At 47.9% G+C, this 18,332-nt stretch overlaps 1 protein-coding gene across 2 annotated transcripts in view; it reads right to left on the reverse strand.

The window, feature by feature from the left end:
- The window catches only part of SCD5 (stearoyl-CoA desaturase 5), a 169,523-nt gene extending 151,836 nt beyond the window's left edge, over positions 1–17,687 (reverse strand). Inside the window, exon 1 of one of the 2 annotated variants that reach the window (XM_054485933.2) lies at positions 17,040–17,687. In XM_054485933.2, coding sequence (XP_054341908.1) covers positions 17,040–17,271 — 232 coding nt within the window. In that variant the 5' untranslated portion in view covers positions 17,272–17,687. The remainder of the gene's footprint in view (positions 1–17,039) is intronic. The other variant, XM_054485934.2, reaches the window with a different exon arrangement.
- Between the last annotated feature and the right edge of the window lie 645 nt (positions 17,688–18,332).

The raw sequence follows: 18,332 nt of genomic DNA on the forward strand, positions 1-18,332 counted from the left end.
AATAATTAGTCAGGCATGGCGGCGTGTGCCTGTAGTCCCAGCTACTAGGGAGGCTGAGGCAGGAGAATAGCTTGAACCCGGGAGGCAGAGGTTGCAGTGAGCTGGGATCACGCCACTGCACTCTAGCCTGGCTGACAGAGTGAGACTCCGTCTCAGAAAAAAAAAGAAAGAAAGAAAAAAGGACTTGGAAAGTACATCTCCTTTCCAAGAGAAGGGAGGGGAAAGATTCAACAGCAGAAGGAATGGAAATATCCACTTGGGTTATGCTGTGGTTTGAATGTGTCTCCCCAAGTTCATGTGTTAGAAACTTGATTCCCAGTGCCACAGCGTTGGGAAGCAGGCCTAATGAGAGGTGTTTGGGTTACTGGGCCAATACCCTTATGAAGGAATTAATGCCATTACTGCAGGAGTGGACTAGCTATAAAAAGGATGAGTTGGGCTCCCTCTTGCTCTCTCTCTCTCTCTCACCCTCTCATTGCCCTTCCACAATAGGATGATGCAACAAGAAGGCCCTCACCAAATACCAGCCCCTCAGTCTTGGACTTCCCAGCTTCCAATATTATGGAAAATAAATTTCTGTTCATTTGAAGTTACCCAGTGGTATTCTGACATAGCAGCACAAAACAGACTAAGACAGATTACTGTCCTAGAAGAGGGTGGTCATCAGCCCTCATCACCCTGTGGGTGAGCAAAATCACCTATGTCATGTGGCCACTGTTGACAGGATGCAGGTGAGGATTAAGTCCTCCCCACCTCTCAGTTGCATTTAACATCTAGAGCCTGGCTGTCTTCCCACCCATTTGTCAGTGGCTCGGAAACACTTACAAAGGGACTTTGTATCTTTGGTCACAGAGAAGACTAAATCTAGGATGCCCCTAAAGACAATTTAGTCCCGTGAAGAACTGCCCTGTGTCTCCGGCCTGCCTGAAAAAGGGGCATGACTGATCGAGGGAAGTGTCTGCTCCTCTCCAAATGAGGTGATTATAAAAGTCTCCAGAGATAAGAAGGGACCTTAGAGAAGAGCTCCATGAACCTCCATATTTAGAATTAACAAATTTACTAGAATACAGACATACAACGGAAATCCTGAAATACAGCGGAAATCCAGAAATACAGTGGAATGACGGCATCAGTGTGCTTGTCCGGTTCTGGGGGTAATAACTACTCCCATAGCAGGGCGGTCCTTCCTGTGAAGCAGCTGCTGCACCTGATTTAGTCCTCACACCAATCCTAGAAAAGGTTTCCTGTTCCTCTCCCAAGGTGCAGGTTAAGGTTTGTGCCCAAAGCTACTTATTTGAGGCTTTCTCCAGGGTCCTTTTTCACCTCTTACTTCCTAACAGCTTTCCCCACACATCTAAGGGATGATCCAAGTATCTATTCCCATCCCCACCCCCATCCTCCCCCGAGAAAACAAGTTACTCCACCCCTATAAAGTATTCCAGGTCCTAATACTCTCCCTGCTCCTGTGAAACTCCCATTCCCTCAAGGTGTCAGCCCTGTGTTAGAAGAAAATATGTGCTGAAAGCACTTCACGCCAACGTGTGGATTCCTACGGAGGGAACACACCCACGGCTATTCACATGCCTAAAACTGCACCTCTTGTCAACCCTAAGGAATCTGGGCTGGAATTTCAGTCACTCTAAGGAGAGCCACACAACAATACAGAGGTGGGAGAAGGGTGATGTTCAACTGATGGGAACACAGCATCACTCCCAGGCCACCTGCTTCAGGGCCTGAATGTCTCCAACCCCCTGGGTATAAGAACCACCAGCAACACTTGATAAAATGCAGATTCCTGGGTCTGGCCCCCCAGAGATACTAATTCTGTAGGTCTGGATGGAGCCCTGAAATCTGCATATTCAACATGCAACTCAGATGACTCCTATGCAGACCGCCATAGACCACACTGTGCACTTCAGTACGACTCACTCATGACTGATTCCTGCTTCTCTGTTTCCACCCATCTCCAGCCTCTCACAGCTGTTTTTCCCAAGGACTAGGGAGAATTAGTAGGAAAAAGGTTGCCCCCAAAGTTTTCCATGGACAATGTAGCCAGAATGACCTCTGCCAATACTTGATACTTAGTAATTTACAGATACAATTGCCTGGAATTTGCTTCAATCTAATCCAAAGGGGGAAAAAATAGCTAAAGAGGACATGGCAAAGATGCCTGATGACATTAGACTTTTTACTGTGCAGTAGAGAATATCAAAAGTAAATTTCCAGATTTTTTACTCAGGAAGGCCAGATTTAAAAAGGAAAAAAATTGGCCAGGCGTGGTGGCTCACACCTGTAATCCCAGCACTTTGGGAGGCTGAGGTGGGCGGATCACCTGAGGTCGGAGTTCAAGACCAGCCTGAACAACATGGAGAAACCCCATCTCTACAAAAATAACAAAATTAGCTGAGCATGGTGGCGCATGCCTGTAATCCCAGCTACTTGGCAGGCTGAGGCAGGAGAATCGCTTGAACCCAGGAGGCAGAGGTTGCCATGAGCCGAGATCATGCCATTGCACTCCAGCCTGGGCAACAAGAGTGAAACTCCATCTCAAAAAAAAAAAAAAAAAAAAAGGAAAAAAATTAAAATTAAAAAAAGGAAAAAGATTTTTAAAAAGAAAGAAAGAAATGTCCAGATTTTGATAACTGTGCTGTGGTTATATTTTTGTTCTCAGAAAATATACACTAAAATATTTAGAGATAAAAGAACAGAATGTCTCCAATTTATTCTTAAATGGTTCAGAAAAAAATATATAGATATATATACATACACACGTATATAATGTATATACATACATAGAGGAAATGATAAAGCAAATGAGGCAAGATGTCAACTGGTGAATCTAGATAGAGTCTACGGGAGTTCCTGATACTATTCTTAACAACTGTTCTATGGGCTTGAAATTACACATCAAAGTAAAACGGTTACAAAGAAAAAAAATCCCCAGGTGCAAGTGAGGCAGCGGTAACAGTTCTCTTTACTTTTGTATATGTTTCACACTTTCTATAATTTAAAAAAAAATACCTATACAACACTTCAGGTGATGGTTTGAGTGACGCTGACCCCAGGCTAGCCCGAGAACCTAGACACAATCTACAGCCTCATGGGAAAATGAATTGTGAGTGAGGAGTACACCTAAATCTGCAGCGCCATCTTCTACATCATATTCCCAACCCCTAACACCAAAAAGAAATAGCTTCACAATTTTATCTTTATGGTGTTATTTTTCTCTGATGATAAAATTAATATCAATTCTTTTTGGGGGGAGGAAATCGTATACAACGGCAATTGTAAACCAGAAAATAAAATCACATTTTAGATACACATTGCTTCTACTGCAAAAGGAGTTTCTATTAAGACAAGTGAGTGAAAGCCCCAGAATTTAGACAGTGCTGTAATGCCTTTCTTTACATGGTTTCGGGACATAAATTTAAGCCAGAATAACAGACTGTTTTTTTTTAAGTTCTCATTAAACGAGAACCGTGAAAGGGATAGAAGCTGAAGATTATATGGATTATGTAAGAAGAGGACGCAAATGCAGAGGTGATATTAAAAATATTTGACAACCCACAGGGCACCAGCCAAACAAAACCAGTCAGAACAGATGCAGATTTAAGCCCTGCAGCTGGGCCAGGCATTAACCCCTTAGCTCCTGGATTGTTGGTGATTCCAGGAGTACCAGGGAAGGCAGCAGCTATTCACTATTTCAACATTTTAACAACTAGTAGAGCCACAGTGGTGCACACTGATGGAAGCCCAGCTCTGTCCGTAGGGAATGTTAGCTCTAGTAGCTGTGGCTTGTTCCAGTTCTCACGGGAGCTCTGCCAAGTAAAGTGCAGATCCCGTCTATACTCACAGGGTAGTGGCTTCGCTCGCCACCCCCCATCCGCCCAGCTCCAGATGACGCTGTAGGAAACCAGAATATGCTGCTCCAAAATACACTACTCTGGCATACGGATTATTTTGAGCTGAAAGCAATTGAAAAGAAGCAGATACAAGAAGAGCTCTCTGCCCTCCTCTTATTTGCCTAAAAGCAGGACATAAATTTACAAAGGCAAAAGGATCTTCCTCCCCTCTTTACAAGGAAAAGCAAAGGATGACCAAGGAAGACAAAGTTAGACCCCTAGCGGCCTTAAGACATCAAAGGAATCTACATAACAAGCCTTACTAACTACCCTTTATCAATTTGCCTTCCCTCCAGACTCAAAGTCCTTTTCATTTGTCCTGTCACTTCTTTATAAATTTGCTGTTCTTTGTTGAAAATAGTATGTAAGCCTAAATGCAAAGTCACCTCCTTGAGAATTACTCGTTTCCTGGTTATCTCCCATGTATACCTGAGGTATATATGTCAATAAACTTCGATTTGTTTTTCTCTTGCTAGTCTGTCTTTTGCTACAGGGGGTCTTTCCCTGCTAAAAATGACAAAGGGTGGAGAGAAAATTATTTTTTCTCCCTCTACAGAGTCTACAGTAACTTGAGTATAGCTAAAAAATGCTAATGACTCACCCACTCTTCAATTGCTACACAGCCAAACAATGGATTTGGGGGTGAGAGGTGGAAGGGGGAGATATGTAGGCATTATTCACACTTCCTAATAAATATCTCCTTTTGCTAACAGAGACTCCAGGGCAAAACAAATGTTTCTGGGGACACTCAAGTGAGTCATAGGCTGAGAATAGAGATGAGCTTTATTGTAACCATCTGCAAAAGCTTCTTACGAACCTATTAGAGGGGTGGGTTGATAAACTACTCCACGGGACAATTACATTTTAGAAATTCATTTTTTAAAAAAAGAAATTCATTTCTAACTTCATGCATGGAAGTTTGAAAGTAAGAATATTTTCCATTATCTACCCCTGCCTAAAGAATAGTAAGTTGGTTAGGGTACTGGGGGGAAATTACAGCTGTTCCTTTCAGTTATGAAAGGGAGAAGGCTAGAGACCTGGTCTTTGTTTTCTTACACAATGGGAGGCCCAGGCTGTAAGTGATTAATTACTTGCTTAATAAATGCTTTTTGATGTTAAGGAGGAGGGTGCTATTAGAGATGGCCTTTCCAATTTAGGTCATAGGCTGCATTTGTAAGCCACTGTCTCTTCAGAGAACCAAGCTAAAACCAACACAGCCCAAATTGCAAGTGTGTGACAATGTTGATAGAATAGGTTGTGATATAGGAAGAAAATAAATTTAAACCTGATTTCTAAACCCTATTCATGTCTTATTTCATTTTCAAGCTCATTGATATTTGGTTTTTTTTTTTTTTTTTCTATTTAAGAGGCAATCTTCGGCCAGGCACAGTGGCTCACGCTTGTAATCCCAGCACTTTGGGAAGCCGAGGTGGGCGGATCACCTGAGGTCAGGAGTTCGAGACCAGCCTGGCCAACATGGTGAAACTACTAAAAATACAAAAATTATCTCGGCATGGTGGTGCATGTCTGTAGTCCCAGTTACTGGGGAGGCTGAGGCAGGAGAATCGCTTGAACCCAGAAGGCAGAGGTTGCAGTGAGCCGAGATCGCACCATTGCACTCCAGCCTGGGGTACAAGAGTGAGACTTTGCCTTAAAAAAAAAAAAAAAAAAAAAAAAAAGGCAATCTTCAAAAACTTCCACCCCAGAAGACCCAACAGCCACCAGAAGCAATATAGATCAAGCACTTACCTTAAGTAGGCATTTTACATGCCTTGTTTGACTGAAAGGTTTTACACAATGGCTATGCCACAGTCCCGCTCTACACATTTTTCTGACATCTGCCCTTTAAAATAAGGTTTTCCATCCACTCCGGCCAAAAGCTATTGTTTTGTTTCACACAGTTAGCTCCCTCCTCCTAAGCAAGATCTTTGTTCCTAGATTGTTTGTGCAAATAAAAAGTACCTGCTGTGTGAGGTTAAGTGAGGATGTACTGGCCTTATAAATGCTCCCTTTTAAAGCAAAATCTGAGGCAAGAGAACAGAAATCTGGTTAGGACTTCATCAGTGAGATTCTGTGTCACTTGAAAGATGTGGAAAATGACCAACCAAGAAAACGATCAGTCTGGGGAAAGCATGTCACCATGGAGAACCTTGGTAAAGAACACATTCTAAGTCACTGGTTTTCCCTTTTTTTCTTTTTTAAATTCAGTTCCAGGAACCCTCCCACAAGGGTGTTTAAAAATTCCCTGTGCCCAGAGTAACCTACCGCTCTACTGGGAAGAGCACACTGAAATGTAAAACACAGGAGCCAGACCTTTCCAGGGAATGGAGGCAGCACCAAGGAAGGCCTTGGAAGAGGTGTTGGCTGTCTCAGCAGCCATGCCCTCCGCTTCCTTCGAGCCAGAGCCTCTGTTTCATTTGGCTCTTTTGCCCTTGCCTCATGTGACTCAGTGGCTGCTGTGGTCTGAATGTTTGTCTTCCCTCCAAAATTCCTATGTTGAAATCCTTACCTTCAAGGTGTTGGTATTAGGAGGTGGGGCTTTGGGGAGGTAATTAGGTCATGAGGATGGAACCATCAGGAATGGGATTAGCGCCCTCTAAGGCACTAAGAAAAGGCTGGTGGGCTAGACTCAGTGACTCATGCCTGTAAGCCCAATACTTTGGGAGGCTGAAGTGGAAGGATCATTTGAGGCTAGGAGTTTGAGACCAGCCTGGACAACATAAAAAGACCCTCATTCTCTACAAAAATAATAACGTAAAAAATTAACCAGGTATGGTAGCATGCCCCCGTAGTCCTAGCTACTTGGGAGGCTGGGGTAGGAGGATCCCTTGAGTTCAGAGTTCGTGGTTAGAGTAAGCTGTGAGTGCACCACTGGACTCCAGCCTAGGCAACAGAACAAGACCCTGTCAAACAATCAATCAACCAATCAACATTTTTTAAAAGGCTGGAGAGAGAAGAGACCCTTCACCACTTTTGCCATGTGAAGACACAGAAAGAAGGCACCGTATATGAATAAGGAAGTGGGTCCTTACCAGACTCCAATCTACCGATGCATTGTTCATGGACTTCCCAGCCTCTAGAACTCAGAAATAAATTTCTTCCATTTAAAAGCCACCCAGTTTGTGGTATTCTGTTATAGTATCCTCAACAGATGAAGAAAGTGTCCAACCCTGATCAGGCTGAACCACCCATAGTAATCCAACCCCTTCCCAATGACTGGTTTACCAAGGGACACATGGCACAATCCTACAAGTGAGACTTTTTTAAAAATCTTTTTTATGACAGTCTTGCTCCGTCACCCAGGCTGGAGTGCAGCGGCATGATCTCGGCTCACTGCAACCTCTGCCTCCTGGGTTCAAGCAATTCTCGTGCTTTAGCCTCCCGAGTAACTGGGATTACAAGTGTTCACGATCACTCCCAGCTAATTTTTGTATTTTTAGTAGAGAAGGGGTTTCGTTATGTTGGCCAGGCTGGTCTGGAACTCCTGGCCTCAAGTGATCCACCCACCTCGGTCTCCCAAAGTGGTGGGGTTACAGGCATGAGCCATTGTGCCCGGCCACAAGTGAGATTTAAGAGAACACCAGCTGTGAGGATCAGCTGTGAGGTAACCAGGAAAGATTTTGTCTCTGATAAAATGAAACTTCAGGAAGGGGCAGTCTCTTTCTCCTTCCATAGGACATTGACTCCATGTGCTGCCCGGAACTCTGGCAGCCACCTTGTAACCATGAGGAAAACTGAATGCAACAAGCCACCATGGCAGAAAACAAACCTGCTGTTTGATGGCATTGCTGGGTCATCCTAAAAGTGCCCTATCTCAAGACTTTTTATCAGTGAAATTAGAAATTTTCCTTTTCTTTTAAGCCATTTGAAGCTGAATTTTGTGATACCTGCAGCCAAAAACATCCTAATACAATTTGCTACACAAGTTTGTAGAAGGCAGCCCTCCCCACTGTTGCCAGTTCATCTGTTAAATAGACAAGCTGGATTCCCAAGGGCCATGCACAGAGTCTCCTTGCTATTTTTCCTCAGCTCTATTCATGAAAATAAAATTAATTTTCTAGTCCATGAATTAAACATTGCTGCTGCCGGCTGAAAGATTTTAACAACAGCCTTTTGTTGACAAGAGAAGCAGGATCCCGACATTCTAAAATAAGCTACAAGGAGTCAGAAGGGTAGGAGCGGAGGCAAAGGGGAGAGGGCCGTCAAAAGGAAAAACTGCAAAATCCCACTCAAGTCCAGCTTCTCTAAATGGTCAGCCTGTGGTTGAACTTGTGTGCAGATGAATCACCTGGAGATGTCGTTAAAATGCAGAGAGTGATTCCGTGGGGTCAGTGAGGTCTGAGATTTGTTTTCTCTAACAAGCTCCCAGGTGATGCTGATGCTGGTGGTCCGAGGACCACACTTTGAGTAGCAAGGCCCTTAAGGCTCAGGCAACTGCAGCTGTAAGACTGTCTGCATGTTTGTTCTAAAGCTCTGGAATGTCTCCAGAGAGAAAACTGCAGCCTGCCAGGACCCAAAGAGCCCTCCAATCTTTCTAGTAAGCAGGAGGCCCTGCAGTAGCCCCAACACCTGCAAAAATGGGGAGCGAGATATGAAGGAGGGCAGATCCATCTTCCCTGAAATGTGGGCTCATGGGAATCAGCTGCTAAAGAAAGAATGACAGGGAATGGGAACAACCCCCTCTCCACACATGTACCTTTCAGAAGCAGGGGAAAGAGTACAGGACAAAGGAAGGAAGGGGAAGGAGGACGGGCTCTGGGTTTGGTCTGAGTTTCTGATAGCCTTAGGGGTTTTTGTATTTGTTTGTTAGTAATTTTTCCCCCAGGACTGAGTCTGAGTCTGTGAAATCAAATGCCCAACTGAGACTTTATTCCAAGCCTCCCCTCAGCTCCATGCAGCCTGAGGCAGGCGCCCAGCCCCGCTTCAAGCCCACTTAAGAGTCAGGGACACTCGCACCCAACGAGATGTTTGTCCCAGCGTCTTTCCTGAATAACTTCACACATCCCACCAACAAGTGCTGGTCTAGAAATTGGACTTGAGACTGTTCCTCCACACTAGAAATCACTGGTATGTGCGATGGGCTGAGAGGAGGAGGTAAGAGCCGGTGGGAAGGCTGCAGGGAGCCCTGGGCAGCCTCTCTTTCCACAAACCAGATGAGGTCTCCTGAATCTTCTCACCTCTGAGCAGAGACCTCCAGCGCATCTCCCTCTCCACGTTATGTTCCTCTTTCTCCACTCTACTCACCAGCCATGCTGAATAATTGAGTTCTTGAGCTGCCCTGCCCTGTCTCTCTTTCCTCGGGACTTTTGCTCAGGCTGTGATGCCAGCTCACCCAGCCTCTCCACAACCAGCCCTGCACCTCCTGCCATGCTCCACTTGGCTCCTACCTTTGGGGAGCCTCACAATTCCCCCTAGCTGGCACTGATTCTCGGCCCCACGGCACTCAAGAATGGATGGTGCCTTGAGGGGTGTCACCTGTGCACCTGTTTCTCCAACTGACCTGTAAGTGCAATGAAGTCAAGGATGGTACCAGCACTTGGCAGGTAATGAGTAAGTAATAAATATTGTTGAATAAGGAAATTGAATAATGGTTCTCAGCCCGCTGTGCATTAGAAACACCTGAATAGCTTAAAATAAAGAAAAAAAAGCCAGGGCATCTCTTTTAGACATTCCAATTCATCAGGCCTAGGTAAAGAAAGGCCCAGGCTTCTGACAATTTTAAAAGCTACCCAAGTGATTCTGATGTGCCGCCATTTCTGACAATCATTGGAATTTAAAAAAATGATTAGTGGGCTGGGCGCGGTGGCTCATCCCTGTAATCCCAGCACTTTGGGAGGCTGAGGCGGGTGGATCATGAGGTCAGGAGACTGAGACCATCCTGGCCAACATGGTGAAACCCCATCTCTACTAAAAATACAAAAATTAGCTGGGCATGGTGGCAGGCACCTGTAGTCCCAGCTACTCAGGAGGCTGAGGCAGGAGAATTGCTTGAACCCGGGAGACGGAGGTTGCAGTGACCCGAGATCGCGCCACTGCACTCCAGCCTAGGCGACAGACCAAGACTCCATCTCAAAAAAAAAAAAAAAAGATTAGTGGATGAATGAATATGTGCCTGCATGCACGACTGTGAGGATCTCTCCTGTGGCCATTCACACATGTAATGAACGAACAACGGGCATTTGTGAGGGAAAATAGCTGGTACCTGTTGTTGTGGCCACCAATCCATTGCCAGGGGAAATAAAATTGGAAAAAAAAATACTGCCTTTACCCAGGACCAGGGTTTCCTGATAACCACGGGGCTTTCTTTATCCAGCGGGCTGGCTAGACTGTCTCGCTCTGTAAAAGAAGAGCTGAACAGAGGGAATGAGCGAAGTGAAACACTAAGGAAATGTGTGGATGGAAAAGGAAGGCTAACATTTACTCTGTGCTGGCTTCCAGGCAAGCTCCTTACTGCATTCGATTCCAGGTACAGCCTAATGCTGGTTGTACTCTTGTTACACCCAAGGTTGTGGCACTTCCAAAGAAACATGGGACAGAGGAATGGGTAGACTGCATTCCAGAGACTACAGAATTTCAAAATAAATGTTCAATGAAAAAAAATGCTACTCAAAGACACTTTTATAGGTCCTTAAAACAACAACAACAACAACAAAAAAAACCATGGCTGTGTCACCCTTTTGCAAATCACTGACTTTTTCCAAGCAACTATTATAATTTTATGCCACACACAAAACTAGGTAAGGTGAAAACTAAAATATTATAGCAAGGTCATGACTAAATATTTGGATTTAAAAGCTATGCCTGGCCGGGCACGGTGGCTCACACCTGTAATCCCAGCACTTTGGTAGGCCGAGGCGGGCGGATCACCTGAGGTCGGGAGTTTGAGACCAGCCTAACCAACATGAAGAAACCCTGTCTCTACTAAAAATACAAAATTGGCCAGGCATGGCGGTGCATGCCTGTAATCCCAGCTACTCGGGAGGCTGAGGCAGGAGAATCGCTTGAACCCGGGAGGCAGGGGTTACAGTGAGCTGAGATCGCACTACTGCACTTGCACTCCAGCCTGGGCAACAAGAACAAAACTCCATCTCGAAAAAAAAAGCTGTGCCTTACATTTGAGTCACAAGTACTCCAAGTCGGAGAAAGACCAGTAAGACAGTGCAGGTTTCATGACCAGGCCCCTACCTTGGGAGGTAATAATAGCAGATAGCATTGAGTGTCTACTCTTTAGCAAGCCCTTTAGCATATGCCCTATCCAGGCACCATGGCTCATGCCTGTAATCCTAGCACTTTGGGAGGCCAAGGCAGGAGGATCGCTGGAGCCCAGGAGTTCAAGACCAGCCCTGGCAACATAGACCCCCATCTCTACAAAAAAAAAACAAACAAACAAAAAACAGCTGGGTGCAGTGGCACACATCTCTAGCCCTGGCTACTTGGGAGGCTGAGATGGGAGGATTACTTGAACCCAGGAGGTTGAGGCTGCAGTGAGCCATGATGGCACCACTGCACTCCAACCTAAGTGACAGAGCAAGATCTTGTCTCAAAGAAAATACATATGCCCCAATTCTCAAATAACCGTCTGCTCAGGATTATTGTATCCACTTTACAGATGAGGAAACTGAGGCTCAAAAACTGTAAAGAAACGAGTCTGAAGTTGAACTAATTAGCAATGCCAGGATTCGCACTGGTTTCGACTCTGCAGCTCTCTTTCTCATTTCATGGTCACAGTGCCATCTGCAGTGACCTTGATCAGTTTGTTTGTTTTAAAATTGAGTTAATAATGTTAACCTCAATCTATGTTCATACTCGTTGGGACTATTACAGCCAGCAAAAGCACACTCTATTCTTTCCGGTCTAGCTGCAATCCAGGCTTGGGTAAGGCTCTTAATGCTTGCCCATTTGTTAAAAATCCAAGAGTTGTAACAATGGGCTTGGAATTACAACATTTGAAAGGAAGAGTCATTCACTTTTCTTAGATTTTTAGTAGTTTAATTGAGCATTAAAGATTTTTTTAAATGATGAGTCAAAGGAAGAGGGAGGGAGAAAAGTCAAAACTGAGACTCTAAGAGATTCAGAGAAATGATGTGGCCCTGTTTCTGTAGCAATTGTAACTGGCTGTGCTCAAAAATCCCAAAGAAAACGCTCAAGACCAGCTGAGTTGTCAGCTGAACAAAAAGATCCCAGCTACAAAACAATGATCTTTTGGAGGAAAATAGGAGGAAGATGGAATGAAAGAGAAGGGCATGAAGGAGGGAGGAAGCACAGAAGGGATTTGTGTTCATCTCTCTTTGGAACTTTGAGAAAGAGCCCTTATTTCCAAAGCCAAATCTATCTTTTCTATGCAAGAGAGGCAGTGAAGCCAAGTTCTGTGCCAGCTTTGTGGAATTTATTGCGCTGCCGGAAGAGTTTTTTTTCTTCTGCTAAAGAAAAAGGGCCAGTATTAGGACCAATAATAATGACAGTGAATAATTAACACCAACCAAGAGCCAGGCACTGTGCTCAGTGATTTACACATATCATCTAATTTGATTCTCACAACTTTAGGAACAAACAGTATTAACATATCCATTTTAAAGGTGAGAAAACTGCTTCAGAGATGTAAATTTGTCTAAGGCCATTCAGCTGGTAAGTAAGTAGAAGAGCAGGGATTCACATTCAGGTCTGCCTGTCTACTGAGCCTTGCTTACTCTAGAAAACCTTGGGGCAAGACAGAAGTCCATGACCATGCATTCTTGGGGCTCCTCAACAACCTGAGGGACTTGATGGAAAAGAAGCACAACCCAATGAAGACATCAGGACCAGATAGATACAGGCTACCCGGTGCCCGACGGAAGACAGCTCATCTTTGGGCAAATTTCAGAATGTGACTGGTGGACCAGTGCCTTCCAAGCCCCAACTTCTACTGAGCACCCCATCACCCCACACTGCCTTGTTAATCTCCACCACTTCTCAGCTTCCTTGCCATATGCTGAATCCCACTCAGGATGGTGCAGATGCTCCAAGAACCCAGGAGGGCACCAGAGAACCCTATATCTGCCTTAACGATGGTCACGTTTGCCCCAAGACAGGATAGAAGGATGGCTGATCTATCAAAGGAAACAGGGAAAATTACTGCTTTGCATGCCTGGTGCTGTCACTGAAGTTATGAGGAAAAGAGTCATGATGTCACTATGGGACACATTTAGGGGACTCAGATGACATTTAGGGAAAAAACAGAAAAGGCCTTGATGTTTCTGGGAGCCAACATCCAGATGTCTGGAGGCCATCAGGAGAGGCTCCGCTGGGAAGCAGCCCCAGGACTCACACCTCCACACAGTAACTGCAAGGCCTCACTCCCTGCTCTACCCATCTTGGGATTCAGGGCATTGACTAACTGTCCCTTTGGCCAGAAACTCTCAAGCAGGCATTTTTGTGAGCTCAAGCCTTCAGACGCAGGTTTTTCCTCTAGTTGGAGTTTGCATTCTGTCCTTTTTTTTTTTTTTTTTTTGAGATGGAGTCTCACTCTGTTGCCTAGGCTGGAGTGCAGTGGCGCAATCTCAGCTCACTGCAAGCTCTGCCTCCCAGGTTCACGCCATTCTCCTGCCTCAGCCTCCCCAGCAGCTGGGACTACAGGCGCCCACCACCACGCCCGGCTAATTTTTGTATTTTTTTAGTAGAGATGGGGTTTCACCGTGTTAGCCAGGATGGTCTTGATCTCCTGACCTCATGATCAGCCCGCCTCAGCCTCCCAAACTGCAAGGATTACAGGCATGAGCCACCATGCCCGGCCGCTTTCTGTCCTTGAAAGTCATGAATGCATTGCTGAGGACCTGGGGGCACCAAGAGCATTCTGTCCTGACAGCCTGCCCACTCATAAAGGATAAAAAGGGAAAACAACATGCTCTGGCCCCAAGGAGAACTAACAACTTGAACTAACAATTTGATGGCTCTTTCATGGATGACATTTTACCACCACACAAATTACTCTCTGCACACTGCACATCCAACACATCCCCTGCTAGGTGCAGTGCATAGATGCCTCTCATTTCCAGCACAACCTCATCTGGTGTGGAGGGTGGCAAGCAATGGACAGGCTAAGCCTATCTCCTCTACAAGTCAGGTCCTTGAAGTGCATGAGCAGCCCACTGGGGCATGAACTTGGCCCTAATGCTACACATAACCAGTAGGGAGGTGGTGAAAAAGGGCCTTCAGTGGGGGGAAATTTGTGGGCCAAGGCACCAGGGCTTTCACTGAAAATAACCCTGAGTCAGTGGTCTGCCTAGTCCCTCTGCTTATCCTATGTAGCCTAGCCATCAGCACAGCTGATCTTAGCTGGTCTCTGATTGTCCCTCATTTCTTCCCTCAAAAGCTATTCATGAGACTGCGTACAGTGGCTCAGGTCTGTAATCCCAGTACTTTGGGAGGACTGCTTGAGCCCAGGAATTCAAGACCAGCCTGGGCAACATGGTGAGACCCCCATTTCTACAAAAAAATGAAAAAGAAAATAGCCAGGTGTGGTGGTGCACACCTGTGGTCCCAGCTACTTGGGAGGCTGCAGTGGGAGCATTGCTTGAGCCCAGAAGACTCGGATTGCAGTGAGCTATGATTGTACCACCGCACTCCAGCAAGACCCTGTCTCACAAGAAAAAAAAAAAAAAAAAAAAAAAAAAAGCAGAAGAAGCAGTAGCTATTCATCAGATAAGACCCATTGTTTGGAATGTTTCTAAGTCACGATTTTGGACCTTAAAACTCTAATATCTACCATTGTCTGCTATTTTTCTTTTTTTAGAGAGGCAATGAAGGTAGGGGGAGAATTAAGACTTAGGGGTTGGGCGCAGTGGCTCACGCCTGTAATCCCAGCAGTTTGGGAGGCCGAGGTGGGTGGATCACGACGTCAGGAGATCGAGACCATCCTGGCTAACACGGTGAAACCCCGTCTCTACTAAAAATACAAAAAATTAGCTGGGCATGGTGGCAGACACCTGTAATCCCAACTACTTGGGAGGCTGAAGCAGGAGAATGGCGTGAACCCAGGAGGCGGAGCTTGTAGTGACCGGAGATCGCGCCACTGCACTCCAGCCTGGGCGACAGAGTGAGACTCTGTCTCAAACAAACAAAAAAAAAAGACTTAGGAAATAGCAGATGAAGCAAAGGCAGAATTAGAATTTATCCAGGGAAGTATGGGATGGGGTTTGGGATATGAGTCACAAAGGGGAAACCAGATTTCTTCAGTGTGTTAACTTCTCTAAGGAAGCTAGAGGAGACTGGGGCCTGGGAGGTGTCCTCTAAGCCAAGATCTTTCAAAACAAAGGTTCTATCTTCACCACAGAGAGCGGTCCGGAAAGGGCAGAGGTGACCTGGCAAACTTGGAGAGAAGGGCCTTGTCCTTGTGGCTCCTGGTCCAGTGCCAGGGTCTTGGGGTTCAGAGGCTGTAAGAAGTGGAGCCTGTGAGCCCTAGGCATGTAAGATAATATTTTAAGTGCTCACTTTTCCCTGAGCACTCTCTGAACACCACAGCTATTAAAGATAAGCCTCAATCCCCTAGAGGCCACCAGGCTCTGAGGACCAAGCCCAGCCCTGCCTCTGGAAACGGGCGGAGAGAGGAGCTTGTTGGAGAACTCTGGGCAATAAGGGCTTTGGTTGGCAGCGTGGGAGTGTGTTCATGAAGCAACAGCAGAACATCATACAGTCTAGTCAGTTGGAGAATTAAACCAACACATAAAGGTGATGGTGAAAAGGACACAGAAATGAGGAGGTGCACTGAGAGAAGGAAAGATGAAGCAGGAGATTTCCCAGAGCTTTGGGGAGACTTTAAAGGCTTTAGGGATCACCAAAGATCCTACCTCTCTCACCATCCCTCAACTCTGCTGTGCCCTCCCTGAGCCACACCCCCTAAGAGGTACCCACTTCTGGATGGGTTTGCTTCCAAGAGCAGGGACTGCAGGATTTCAAGGGAAGGCTTGGAACCATAGTGGCCCCATTATCTACCTAGGCATTTGCAGCTGGCACCATGCCAAAAAAGCCTTGTAGAAACAGGTCTTATTTTCTTCCTCTTCCCCTCTGGAAATAAAAGTAGGTTGTGTTTCTCCTGCCCGCCCTTAGAGATTAGGGAAACAGGAGCTGGAAGGGCATCTTGGATTACCTCGTCAAATTCTCACTCAGCATATCGATGCCTGTGCCTTTTGTCCCGGCTACTGCCGCTTCAGTAAAGGAGGCCAAAACCAGTTATTGCGGCCAGGGCGGCTGCAGAGTGGTTCAAAGATCAACGACTGGGGTCGTGCAGGGTGGCCACGCAGTCCCTGGGGCCCAGGGGAAGGGGAATGGTGGTCGTCGCCTGGGCTCCCTTCCCTACTGGCAGGAGTGGGGGTGCACGGAAGGAGGGTACCAGGAGAGCCACAGGTGCGGAACAGACCCGCACTGGCCAGATGGGAACAGGGTTTGGAGAAGGCTCTGCACAGCCACAGTCGGAGCTTCGTGCTAGGGTCAGACCGCTCTCACCACGGGCTCGGTTTGCTCACTGAGAAACTTCCGAGGCCGGAGAACTGCAAATGGGCATAGAAGATTGCGGAGGGAGCAGGGACAGGGGCCTTGGAGAGGCAAGAGGGGAACCGGTGTCTTCCATCTGGTGCGCGTAAACCAAGACTCTATCTGTACCGGGTCTCTCCTCCCCGGTCCAACTCCCTTTCTTGTCCTCATCTCTGCCCCCAAGGTCCGTGGCCCGCGGAGGTGATGCGGGGGATAGGAGAGCCCCAGGGACCGCACGGGTGACACAACCGCCCTCCCGTCCTCCCTCGCTGGGAGCCGATTCAGCCTGTGCCGAGCCTCTCCCTTCGCGCGCCTCTGCGCACAGCGGTGGCGCCGCAGGACTCCGAGTCCCCCCGGCTCTCCATCGGGAACCCGGCAAATACGCTTCCTCAGGCAGACCGCGGCGGGATGGGGGGGGGGGGGGCGGAAGTTGAAATACTGGGACAGAAACACCTGCCCGTCCCAAGGGACGGAGAACTGGATGCCAAGGGGGCCGGGGCGCGCTGCGGGAGGCGAGGGGAGACCGGGGGTCGCTGCGCACCGCCCGCAGCCGAGGAGCCAGCGGCGACCTCGCTCGCCCCAGCGCGGCCTGGCCACGGAGGTCGGGGCGCAGGGGGCGCCAGCGGGACTTACCCCAGAGCAGAGTGAGTGGCTTGGCTTTGGGGATGAGCACCAGGGAGTACACGGCCCCCAAGTGGAGCAAGCTCATCAGGACCACGTTCCTCCAAACGATGTTCTGCCGCTGCCCGCGCGCGCCGGGCCTCTCCGGGCCGCCGCCGCGCTCCGAGCTTTCGAGCCCCGCACGAATTTCTTCCTTGGCGTCGCAGAAGGCGATCTTCCCCGCGTCTGTGGCCGGGCCTGGCATGGCTGGGCGAGGTGGGCGCCCGCAGCAGCAGCAGGCAGGCAGGCGCTCGGCCCGAGCGGAGCTCAAGGGTGGGGGCGGGGGCTTCTGCCTTTTAGGGGGGAATTCTCCGCACGTCCTGTCCCCTCCTTCCAGCCCTTCTCCCGGGCTCCTGCGCTGTTCCCCAGGGTCTTAGCGTGGCCTAGGGATGCAGATCTTGGCGGCCGGCATCTGTTGCTGGCGTATCCCCCATACGGCTGCCCGGGCTGAACTCGGCAGCGAGAAAGAGGAGGCGCGCGCGGGGCGGGAGGGGCGCGCGGCCAGGGAGGGGGAGCTGTGGAAATGGAACACTGCCGGCGACGCGGGAGGGAGCGCTCCGAAGGAGCTCGGAAGAAAGCCCTGCTTAGCTACAGCCAATCAGGAGCGCCCGTGCGGCGCTTAAAGACAAAGGCGCCCCCCTTTCGGCTCTTCGGGGCCGAACTGGGGAGCCCGCTGGGCGGGAGTCGGCCGCCTCCGCCCGGGGGCGGGTGGAAGGTGACTCCCGGGGCAGGGAGCCTGCAGGGCGGCTCACAGCGTTTCTGCTCTTGTGTGTGTGTGTGACCCCCAAAATGCCTTTTATGATATTTTTCCAGTTCCCTCCCCCCCCAAAAAAAAAACTTGCCGAAACTATCATCCCTTTGAGAAGCCTTTTATTTCTTCTCAAGCCTCAGGCCACCTGGATTGGAGAATTTTAAATACTTGCTTGGAGTCGTGACACTAGTTAAGGCCAGACCCACGATGAGAATCAGAAGTCCCTGAGTCTGCCAGTTAGTAGGACTCCTCTGGCCAGGGGAGGGTTGGAGGGCAGCTGCTGGTTCTTAATTAGTCAGCTGTGGATGACCCAGGCACACAGTAAGTGCTCAGTTGGTGCTTGTTAGGTGATGCACAGATGATTTGGGCCAGTTCGCTGCCATCCGTGCCTGCCCACCCTCGGCCTATCCGCCACGCCACTCTGTTTATGGTCAATTCTAGCTAATCAGCGCCCTTCCGCAACGTCTCCTTAGCTCTCAGTGAGGAACACTACCTTGAAATCAACACCATTGAGA

The sequence above is a fragment of the Pongo pygmaeus genome, chromosome 3 (genome assembly GCF_028885625.2).
Source record: "Pongo pygmaeus isolate AG05252 chromosome 3, NHGRI_mPonPyg2-v2.0_pri, whole genome shotgun sequence".
Taxonomy (NCBI): domain Eukaryota; kingdom Metazoa; phylum Chordata; class Mammalia; order Primates; family Hominidae; genus Pongo; species Pongo pygmaeus.